This window comes from Mauremys mutica, chromosome 17, assembly GCF_020497125.1.
Source record: "Mauremys mutica isolate MM-2020 ecotype Southern chromosome 17, ASM2049712v1, whole genome shotgun sequence".
Lineage (NCBI taxonomy): Eukaryota > Metazoa > Chordata > Testudines > Geoemydidae > Mauremys > Mauremys mutica.
The window spans coordinates 23,870,894-23,882,954 of NC_059088.1; the positions used below are offsets into that span (position 1 = coordinate 23,870,894).

The 12,061-nt window shown below is 49.5% G+C and overlaps 1 protein-coding gene across 2 annotated transcripts in view; it reads right to left on the minus strand.

Annotated features, from left to right (window-relative positions):
• VPS45 (vacuolar protein sorting 45 homolog) overlaps nt 1-12,061 on the minus strand; it is a 55,186-nt gene that overhangs the window by 26,836 nt on the left and 16,289 nt on the right. For both annotated transcript variants that reach the window (XM_044990911.1, XM_044990910.1), the window contains 3 exons: nt 5,984-6,142; nt 4,697-4,804; nt 4,036-4,157 (listed from right to left, as the gene is read on the minus strand). In XM_044990911.1, coding sequence (XP_044846846.1) covers nt 4,036-4,157; nt 4,697-4,804; nt 5,984-6,142 — 389 coding nt within the window. The remainder of the gene's footprint in view (nt 1-4,035; nt 4,158-4,696; nt 4,805-5,983; nt 6,143-12,061) is intronic.

Here is a 12,061-nt window from a genome sequence, read left to right on the forward strand (position 1 = left end):
GCTGTACTAACCCACGGGAAGACCTGCTCTGAAGAGCTTAGGGCCGAATATGGTTTGGTATCTCTGCCATTGCCTTTGGGGTTTGTTTATTTTGCTGAAGGCATAAGGACTCCCCGTGTTGATTATATCAGTTACGAGGTTAGGCTGGTACTATTGGGGGGTGGGGGGAGATGGAAATTTGGTTTTCGTCCAGCTTAGCTATATTTTGTTTCTGACCTTCTTATTCATTGGGAAATTAAACCCTCAGGAAATCCCCAAGGCCAGATTCTTGCATTCTAGGCCGTCCCGTTGGAGACGAGCCCTTTTGGGGGCATCTCGTTGGAAACCAGCATGTTTAATGGCAGAGGGTTGAAACGAAGCTGGTTCAAGGAACCCTTTGCCCCTACCTCACTGGCTCCAATCAAGCCCAGATCTGTAGCGGCTGGGAACAGTTATTGCTGTTTTATGGCCTGTGTGAAATGAATTGGTGGGTCTCACTTCAGAGTCACTGGGCAAATGCCCATGTCAAAGAGAACAGAACTGGCCCCTTTAGCAGGTTGAGCGAAGAGGCCACAGAGACTGAAGTCCCATCTCAGCCTAGAGCAATCTCTCAAGGGCCAGGCGGGAGCATTTCCTAGGAGATGACTTGCATTTCTTGACATTCCTAGGGACACACTTGCATTTCTGCTGCCTTCATCCCCATCCTGGGACAATCAGATGCCTTTCCCTTTCCAGCAGCCCCTTCCACAAGCCGCAAAATCCACTGCTGGATTTTTAAAGGAGCATCTGGCATTAGGCAGAGATTTCCTGGCACGTAGACAAACAATTCATCTCTTGTGCCCATAATTCTTTTCTCACTCAGAAATAAAGTGGTTAATGGCCCTGGCTGTCAGGCTAGGATCTGGATGCCTTTCCGTTCTGAAATATGTTTTCACTCGTGTCAGCTGGATCGCGACACCCTATGGTGGGGCTAAGGAAGGAAGCGAAAGCCGTGCAGGGTGTACCTCCCAGAGCCAGAGAAATTAACGAGCATTCTTGGACACGCATCCTCCCCTCCCACTGAACCTCGAGCCCGAAGTCTGCGTCCCTTCTGCTCTAAAGGAGTTTGCGGTTTTAATTTAACCCAGCCTGCCCTGCAACAGCCACCCAATTTGTTGAAAATTATTAGCTCGCAAAATGTGGCAGCTGCTGATAAAAGCTGGCAGGATCCAGCATGTGAGGGAAGTGATGATCGGTGCAACACTCTGCATGTAAAGCGCCTTCTGCAGAGGGTCGCCGAGCACTTCACTGTGCCAACCCACCGGGGTTCATCAACAGAGAGTGAACCTAGGGTATTCAGCATCAGAGGCACAGGTGTCTACTACGGGAGCCAAAGGAATAACTCGAAGCTTGCAGCAATGGCAGGCTCGTATCCTCTAAGCAGATCGTTCATTAGAGGTGGCTTGAACACCCTGAACCAGTATATTATAGAAGCAGAAACTCTGATTTACAGATAACCCCTCCATACCTTAGTTTCCCTAAGTAACTGGTCCAAGAGCTGGGAATAGAAACCAGGTCTCCAGCCTCCCAATCCTGTGCCTTAAACCACAAGGCCATGACTTCCTCTCAGATGTCATTAAATCATTGGAACCTATACCTGCCTTTCATGGCCATAGGGCAGACCCATTCTTTTTCAGTTAGGACTACTAGCCAGCTTACTAGCCACACTGGGCAAAGGTCAGATTCTCACCAGAAATAACCACCACCAGCTCAGGAGGGTGTTAGCCATTGGAGTCTTTTTGGTTCTCTCCAAAGAAGGCCCCGGTGCCTTGGAATGGGGTTAGGGTGCACGGTGACTTCAGCAGATGAACACCCTGGAGGCAAGGGGCAGTGGTCTACACATCTCATCCAGGCTCTCTGAAAGTGCCTGAGTGCAATACAGCTCAGCACGTGGCCTAGCAAATACCAGGCTGACAAAGAACAGAGCGGGTCATTTTAAGCCTTCACCCTGCTCGGCCACTCCAGCAGGTCAGAGAGAAGCTGTGTGATCAAGAGAGCGCTCGAGACATTTCTCCGGTAGTTCCAAGGACTCTTGTTCTCTTAGTGCCAGGGCAGAGGAGGGCAGCTAGAGAGGGAGGGAGTGTAGCCGGGTTTGTCCGTCCATCTGTGTGCGTCACCAGTCTGTCCCCATTCCCCTTCCTGACTGCACCATCCTGGGAAGAGCGGTACTAAATTCTAACTCTTCCAGCAAGCCCGGACTCCACTGGCCAGAGATCTGATCCATCAGTAGCTGCACAAAAAGCTGGAATAATCACACTTTACACTTGCAGTGCTAGCGGCTCTCAAGGGAGGCTCTCAAATATTGCAGTAAAGCCTCACACCCACCTTGTGAGCTAGTTCCCAATCTACAGACAGGGAAATCATAGAAGTTCAGGGTTGGAAGAGACCTCGGGACATCATCTAGTCCAACCCCCTGCTCAAAGCAGGACCAACCCCAACGAAATAATCCCAGCCAGGGCTTTGTCAAGCCAGGCCTTAAAAGCCTTTAAGAATGGAGATTCCACCACCTCCCTAGGGAACCCATTCCAGTGCTTCACCACCCTCCTAGTGAAATAGTGTTTCCTAATATCCAACCAAGACCTCCCCCACTGCAACTTGAGACCATTGTTCTGTCATCTGCCACCACTGAGAACAGCCGAGCTCCATCCTCTCTGGAACCCCCCTTCAGGCAATAGAAGGCTGCTATCAAATCCCCCCTCATTCTTCTCTTCTGCAGACTAACTAAGCCCAGTTCCCGCAGCCTCTCCTCATAAGTCATGTGCCCCAGCCCCTGATCATTTTCATTGCCCACTGCTGGACTCTCACCATTTTGTCCACAACCTTTCTGTAGTGGGGGGCCCAAAACTGGACACAATACTCCAGGTGTGGCCTCACCACTGCTGAATACAGGGGAATAATCACTCCCCTCAGTCTGCTGGCAATGCTCCTACTAATGCAGCCCAATATGCCGTTAGCCTTCTTGGCAACGAGGGCACACTGCTGACTCATATCCAGCTTCTTGTCCACTGTAATCCCCAGGTTCTTTTCCGCAGAACTGCTGCCCAGCCACTCGGTCCCTAGTCTGTAGCAGTGCATGGGATTCTTCTGTCCTAAGTGCAGGACTCTGCACTTGTCCTTGTTGAACCTGATCAGATTTCTTTTAGCCCAATCCTCTAATTTGTCTAGGGCCCTCTGGACCCTATCCCTACTCTCCAGCGTATCTACCTCTGCCCCCAGCTTAATATCATCTGCAAACTTGCGGAGGGTGCAATCCATCCCATCATCCAGATCATTAATGCAGATGTTGAACAAAACCGGCCCCAGGGCCGACCCCTGGGGCACTCCGCTTGAAACCAGCTGCCAACTAGATATCAGGCCGTTGATCGCTATCCGTTGAGCCCGACGATCTAGCCAGGTTTCTATCCACCTTATAGTCCATTCACCCAATCCATACTTTAACTTGCTGGCAAGAATATCCTGGGAGACCACATCAAAAGCTTTGCTAAAGTCAAGATACATCACGTCCACCGCTTTCCCCGTATCCAGTTATCTCATCATAGAAGGCAATCAGGGTGCCCAGGCATGACTTGCCCTTGGTCAAATTGAGACACCGAGATGTTAAGCGACTTGCCTATGGTCAAACAGCAAACCAGTGTCAGAGCTGGGAAATAGAGACCAAGTTTCAGTTCCCTGCTTTGCCTCTAGAGAGCGCTGCTGTCTCGAGGCAACTGGAAGGAATCAAACTGACAAACAGGCTAATACTCTTAAAGCAGAGCTACAGGGCAGTTCCATGCATGCGGCTGTCTGAAGGCAAAGGGAAAAATATAGGGGGAGATTTCCAGAAACGCTCAGCATTGGGCTAACTCTGACGTTATTACGTCGATAGGCCAAGACCGAGTGCTATGGAGTCCCCTCCACATCATATAGTTGTCATTCAACAAAACATCACGATGTTTACTGAGCATACTGGACACGGGTATTAACTATCCCTTCTTACCCCAAAGGGGTTCTCCTGTCCCCAGCCCGCCCCCTCCGTACCTGTCCCGGAGTGTGCTGGGACCCAGGTAGGGGTACTGGCCATCCTTAAGTTTTCCTTTGATGAGCTGATCTAGAGTCTCGTACAGGAAGGGCTGATGCTGCGTATACACGTTCTCAACGCCCTGCGATACAGAGGGAAAGTGCTTTTAATTCAGATGCCACAAGGCAGGAAGCGGAGAGAGTGGGCCAGCGAAACCACGATCCAGAACCAACAGCTGCCAACTGATGCAGTGATTGTTGGCCCAGACCAACTGCCTCGTGCCCTTGCAGTATGCTGAGCGCACAAATACTTCAGCCTCTGAAAGCCAGGAAAGAAGGGGTACACCGGCCCCACCCCACAACCTAATCTCCATGCCCGGAGCTGGCAAGAGCCACTGGAGATCGCTCATTAAAGGGCAGCCCTGGCTGAAATATACACAAGCCGACAGGAGGAACGACTAAAGGTGCCACTGCAGGTGGTGCATGGTGTCCCCTGGCATTGCCCTCTCATCGACCTGCACGCACTCCATCCCCCTGTGCTGTTAGGGACAGCTCTGTCGAGTGGTGCTAGCTCTCATGTGACGGCCACACGGCAGTGCTACGTGGATCCCCTGGGGTCCCCTGCACGTTCCCTGTCCTTGTCTGGGCTTTGCCAGGGAACACGTGGCAGAGCTCTTAATACCTTCAGTCCTTTGAGGAACTGCTTGGTGATGGCGACAGCATCCTTGGGGCTGAAGAGATCGCTGCCCCGGACCCGCTTCCCACCATATTCCACAACCGCTGACACCAGCTGTCCAGAGAGAGAGAGGAGACCAGCGACCAATTAACATGGGGAACTAGCTTCAGGAAAACTTCTGGGATTTAGCAATGATGAAGGTGCTGAAGCAATGCCCAAGGAGCTGAAAGGGACTCCAGCTAGCCCCAACTCGACACACACCATGGAGAGGTGCAGGGAAAGTGTCCCCCGTAAGCACCCAGCAACGTACCCCTAGCCCTACCTTGGTGGGGTGCCTTCAAAGGGCTGAGAAGGGAGTTTAATCTCTATGGTCTATTCAAACCGCAACTTCTCTGCCACGTGGGGACCCACCCCCAACCAAGCCTCTCTCGGTGTTGGGTCTGAGACCAGTAGAAATTACAAGCGGAACACCGCAGCAGAGAACCGAATAGGCCATGGGGCCAGAACTCCTAAGTGGGTTAGCAAATCCAGCCTACCCACGTGAGAGTTCGTACAGCACCTCGCACAATGGAGCCCAGGCCTGGATCAGGGCCCCAGGCACTACTGTAATCAATAAGAACAGCAGGGATAGGGATTTTGCATTGGGTTTGAATTGTTCGAAATGAGTGGTTTACTTGGGAGGAGGGAGTAGAGAGGTGGGTACTGGGACCTGGGCTTCGGAGGTATAGACTAGCATCATCCTCCTTTCTCACAGCGGCTCTCAAAAGCGCTTTGCAGACGTCAACCAAGGCCATTTGTGGCATTTCAAAAGGCAATACCAGGATTGTCCTTCAGAAATTTCCATCTAATTATAAGGCTCTCGTCACTCCCGCATCTGATCACCCATCTGAGCCATGGTAAGAGTCGTCTCGGGCAGGAAGAAGTCAGCAGTATCCAGAGAGATGGGGACAAACTTCAGAAGCAGAGACGTTCTTCCAGATCATTAACTGTACATTTTATAGTAATGTCCAGACCAGGGCACCATTGTGCTAGGTGCTGTACAATGTGCGAGGCGGATAAGGTGCCCGCCCCAGGAAAGCTCACAATTAACACAAAGGATGGAGGAGAGATATGCAGACAACATCCCATAGTAATTCAGATATTAGCTCCCACCCAGGGACAGATCCATTGACTCCAGTGAAGCTATGACAAATTTATACTAGCTGAGTATAACCCCCCCCGCCCCCCCAGTGTTTTCCTATCTGCTGCCTATTTAACCCACCCTTCCAGAACTGGGACAACAGCTGCGGCTACCTTCCGATACTTCTCTGAAACCCCTTTGTTCTTGAGGTCCGTCATCAGGCCAGGCAGGCTGTTGCTGCTGTGTCGCTCATAGTGCAGGGCGTAGAGCATCACGAGCCGCGTGGCGTCGAACTCAGTCACCTTGGGATTCTGCAGGAGCCGCCGCACGTTCTGCAGGGACAGAAGGGGGTCCCCCAAACACAGCATTCAAGGGTTGGGTTGGTTTTTTGGCCCTGCGCATTAGATCCTGCATTTCTAGAGCAATTGGGTAAATCACATTTCAGACCTGCTGCATAAGGACAACAGAGACACCATGTGTAGAAGGCAAAGTCTCAGGCAATCTTTGGGCAGGAGGAAGCATGTGGGGGGGAGAGGAGGAGACAGTGAGAGGGCATCAGAAGTATGCGAGGGGAAGAGAAGAGAAGAGCGGGAGGAAATGAAGCACCAAAGGAAAGATGTTTTTGCACCAGAGGCAACAAAAATGTACTGCCATCACGTTTCCTACATTACGTTCCCATGCAATCTTCATGCAGCGCACAGTCAACTTGTGGAACTCCTTACCTGAGGAGGTTGTGAAGGCTAGGACTATAACAATGTTTAAAAGGGGACTGGATAAATTCATGGTGGCTAAATCCATAAATGGCTATTAGCCAGGCTGGGTAAGGAATGGTGTCCCTAGCCTCTGTTGGTCAGAGGATGGAGATGGATGGCAGGACAGAGATCACTTGATCATTGCCTGTTAGGTTCACTCCCTCTGGGGCACCTGGCATTGGCCACTGTCGGTAGACGGATACTGGGCTAGATGGACCTTTGGTCTGACCCGGTACGGCCGTTCTTATGTTATGTTCTTAATCCATCGCTTTAGCTGCCACAGGGACATGATACTGCAACCAGAACGGGAGGTGTCCACCAGGGAGTCTGCCTGTTAAGGGCTTGTCTACACTACAAAATTAAGTCAACCTAACTTACATCAGCAGACAGCCATGGCAGTAATGACATTGCCTGTGTGCGTGTGCGTGTGTGTACACACTTTGCTCCTTGTGCCGGTGTTGCGCGTCCGCACTAGGAGCGCTAGTATCAATTGCACTGTCAGCACAGGGCATTATGGGAAGGCTCCTGAAAGCCAGTAAGAGTCGACGTAAGCAACACAGCATCTGCACTGACGCTGCCCTGTCCTAAGTGCATCGACCGTGACTCCACACCGCTTGTGGCGGTGGGATTATTAAATCCCTGTAGCCGGGCAGTCACGTTGGCAGGAGTGAAATTTAAGTGCAGACACTTCCATAGTTAGGTTGATGTAAGATGCCTTGCGTCATCCTAAATCCGTAGTGTAGGCCAGGCTTAAGCTGTGGTCCACATTATAGAGAGTTTCAGTAGTCCCCTCTATGGGGACGCAGCAGGGCCGGAGCCAGCCCCCATGGGAGGGTGGGGCCAGCCCCACTCTGCCCCCAGCTCTGCTCCAGCTGCAGCTCCAGCCTCAGCCCCTACTCCGGCCACGACTGCGGCTCTGCTCCCAGCTGTGGTCCTGGCCCCAGCCGTGGCTCCGCTCCCAGATCCCAACCATGGCTCCCAGGGACAGATTCCATTATGGGTAAAAGGGGGGGGACCATTGCATTAGCTTCCTAGGGGGTTGAGATGGGCAATTATATTCTGTGTAAATTGGCCTTTGACCAGGATCTACCAGCCCAGTGTTATTCCTTCCCATTACAGGAAACAGCGTCGTTACTTCTCTCCCCCATCCCCAACATACATTCCTCCCCCCGCCCCCCCTCAGTGTGCACTTGCTGTGGGACTCTGCAAAGTTGTACAGTCGAGATAACGGTGCAAACAGCACAGCCAAGTTGGCAGAAGCTTAAGGGAGCATGGGGATGAATAAACCTCTTAACTTTCTCCTTTGTGCCGGATGCCAGAGAACAGGCGTCAAGGACTGAACGAGCCTGCAGCCCTCCTGATAGGGGCTGATAGCTGCTGGAGGATCCTCCAGACACTACTAATCTGCCACAGGATCAGAAGAACAGCCAGCCTGTGTCAGCGCAAAGGCACAGAAACGAAGGAGGCTCCGTCTTTGTGATGAACTAGAGAACGTGATCTCACCTCCTAAAGGGAAAGGCCAGACCTCCAAGCGTTCTAGCCCTTGCTAAGGTGCTATGGGATATCCCCCAGAATGCACTAGTGCAGACACAGTCAGGCAAAGCGGAAGCACAAATTTGGTTGAGTCGAATTGCGAACGGGTTCCCATCTACGGACACAAGTTGCTGTAACTGGAATAGGTGGCAGCCATGAAAGTGTAGGGTGAAATCCTGGCTCCACTGAAGTCAACAGCAAAACTGCTGTTCATGTCAATGGGCTTTCACCCACAGCATAAATCCTGCAGGGATGTTTGCTTGCGGATTTTGGATCCCTGGCTGGGTGCGTAGTGACAACATTCATATAAGAAAGCGGGCAGCAGATGAAACAGAAAAGCAATTGTCCACACAGGAGAAGACTTCCAGGCAGTCGTCTCTTCAGAGACTCATGTACAATGTCACACTTACTAAGCGACCAGGGAAGGAATAACCGAAACGCACTGTACTCCAGGGGCCTAGGGCGCAAGTGAAATTATCCACTGCTGAAATGACATCAGAGAGAGAACAATTCCTTCTTTCTTTGGTGCACTGGGTTATTCTTCATTGTGTCTGTGGCCTTTCCCCTATGCTACCAGTAGAAGACTGTGACAGAGAACAGCCTGGGGCAACGCAGCTAAAGAGATACTGATCACAGGCATTTCCATGTTTTAAAAAAAAGCCAACTGCAAAGGTCCAGTCAGGCACTGGCTGTACCATAGTCTCCTTTAGCCAAGTGGCCACAGCACACTCCAGGAGACCTTGTGCAATGGAATTGGACCAATACTCCAAAAGGTTTCTCAAGTGTGCGGTTCATAATGCAGCTGCTCCATTGCTCATAAAGGTGCATCTCGGTCCTTCCAGGATTAGGGCCAAGGGGGGGGTTCCAATCAGTGGTAGAACATTAAGAGGCGAGACCTATATTTTCACCAGTGGGCCTTGATTCCAAGTGCCACCTAGGCATAGATTTTTAAAGGCCTGCAGCTCCTGTTGGCTTCCACTGGAACTGCTCAGCCTGGGACACAAATGGCTCTGTCTGAAGATGGGCACCCAAACACTGAAGCATCCTTGATTAGAGGCCACTTTAAAAAAATCACAGCAGATCTCCCAAAGAGAGCATCAGTTATCAGAAAACACGGCACGTTCTTACTCAACATTTGTGCGCGCTCAGGCCCTAAGTTCTCAGTTACAATAAAGCCTGTTTACACCACTCTGACTGCATCAAGGGTTCTTAGGGTGGGCGCACCTCACCCTTTGCACTCATCTTAAATCCCTTTCATACTACGTAAGTAAAACCCATTTATTCATGTTGGAATATTGGTGACATCATAGCAGAATTTTCAGAGGCTCTCTCAACCTGTTGCTGGCATCAAACACTCCCAGTGTGATCTGCCCGCACACCATCTATCCACCTCCTCGCTGGTCGTCCCACCACCATTCCCTCCATGCTAACTTTCTCAAGGTTATTTCCATCTCTAGGCCTGATGTGACCAAAGTACACTAGTTTGCGCCTGTTCATTTCCAGCAGGATCAGCTTCTCTCCAATAATGCTTCTAACAAGCTTTCATCTTGCTCTGAGTCCAGAAGACATGCACAAGATACCACATCTCAAAGGTGCTTCTTGCCAGCAGCACTAATTTCCTCGTCATCCCTTCACACTGCCATGGCGGTATAAATGGATTTTAGTGCAAGTCCTTGTCTACACACAAAACATTATGCCATTTTAACTGTACCAGTATAGTTAAAACAGTATACTTCCCTAGCGGGGCCCCAGTTACACCAGTATAAATGTGCTTATACCAGTACAGCTTATTCTCACATGGGAATGAAAACCAGTTTTCCTGCTATAAGGCATTTTTATTGTGGAGCTCTTTGCCAGAGGATGTTGTGAAGGCCAAGACACTAACAGGGTTCAAAAAAAAAAAAAAAAAAAAAACTAGATAAGTTCCTGGAGGATAGATCCATCAATGGCTATTAGTCAGGATGGGCAGGAATGGTGTCCCTAGCGTCTGTTTGCCAGAAGCTGGGAATGGGCGACAGGGGATGGATCACTTGATGATTCCCTGTTCTGTTCATTCCCTCTGGGGCACCTGGCACTGGCCGTTATCAGAAAACAGGAAATTGGGCTGGATGGACCCTTGGTCTGATCCCGTATGGTTGCTGTTATGTTCTTATACCTGTGTACCTACATCCACAGCAAGGGCTGTAGCAGTATAACTATTTTTCGGGGGGCGGGGAACAGACACAACTGTACACACACTTCTAACCAAAGTAGTTATGCTGATACAAAAACTGTGTGTAGATAAGACAGAGGTGAGAATTGGGCTCTTAGCATCTGTTTTCCAGCCCCATCATTGCTACCTAACAAGTTCTTACTCCCACTTCCCCTGCAGGGGCTGATACAGCTACAAGAACGGAAGATGGAGTCTCTTCTGCCTCCTCCATCACGGGGTGCATCACCAGCTAACAGGATTTATTTTGTACTTTTCGTTAGCACTACGTGCTAGGCACTTTGCAGAATCTCTGTTACTGCTGATGTGAGATGCTGAAAGATGGCAGCAGGTGCATGTGGTACTGGCAATGAGAATTCAAACACCGATTTATAAACAGTTTCTAGATCACCTTTGCTCCATGAGACAGCATAAGCCAGGGACTCCAACGGGGTGTTTTAGCAAGTCCCTTTTATGGCTAAGACTCCACATTAGTACATCCTTATCAGAACACAGCAAATGAACACAGATCGACCAGATTCACAGCTGGCATAAATCTGCATAGCTGCATTGACTTCAACTGCATGATGCTGATTTACGCCAACCAACTATGCTGGGCTCTGTATGTGCACATCTGAGGGTCTGGCCTACAGATTGGACTATTTGGACAGCTAATATCACAAAGCCACCCTCTTGGAGCACTGAACACCACAGATTAGAAAGAAATGCATTTCAAATTCTTTGCAAATGCTGATCGTTACCATAATACTTTCCTACTGTGTGACAGCATTTATCACACTATATAGCTTTCATTTTAGTGAAATCTCTTTTTGAAAGTCATATTTTCAGCACATAGATCAGCAGCATTTTAAAAACGATAAATATTGAGTCTGTGGCTGCATTCTGTGTGTGTCATAACACAGTCGCCTTCAGGGAAAAAAACAAAACAGCAGCATTGTTTAGTCAACAGCCTCAACACATCATTATTGATGTACTGTCAGATTCTGGGGCAGGTCATGGAATTATATGAGCCATCAAGGGGTCAGGGCATCAGTCTACACACTCAGCTGTCAAACAGAAGTCCCTTTTCAAGCCTTTCTGAGCCTTTTGCCAAAGAAATCCTTCAGTTAAGCAGCTCCATACTGTTAAAAAAAACAACACACCAACCCAAACCCAAAATAAGGGCAGGGCTCACAGGCAAGGGCTTTCCCCAAACACAGTCTGAGCACAATTGGATTTCATGCTTGAAATCGTTGATTCTTTTCCGCTTCAAAGCTGTAAGGCCGGTTCATTCTTTCAGTGACACAGTCATAAATTATGAAGTTCGTTAATGCTATTTTACCAGTACTGTGTGTACAGGGAAGAGTGGCAGAGACACACTAGACATATAGTTTTGCTCCATTTAGGTTGGTTTCAAATAGAAATAAGAGAAATTGGGATTTCACAACATCTAAAACAGGAATAAAAATGCTTGGGACTTTTTTATTTTTTTTTTTTGGTTAATGTTAATCGTAGGAATGTAGGGCTGGAAGGAACCTTGAGAGGTCATCTAGTCCCGCTCCATGTGCTGAGGCAGAACTAGGTAAACCTAGACCATCCCTGACAGGGGTTTGTCGAACCTGTTCTTTAAAACCTCCAGTGATGGGGATTCCACATCCCCCCTTGGAAGCCTGTTCCAGAGCGGAACTAGCCTGGGAGTTTTTTCCTAATATAATCTAAATTCCTAACCTAAATCTCCCTTGCTGCAGATTAAGCCCACTACTTCTTGTCTTCTCTTC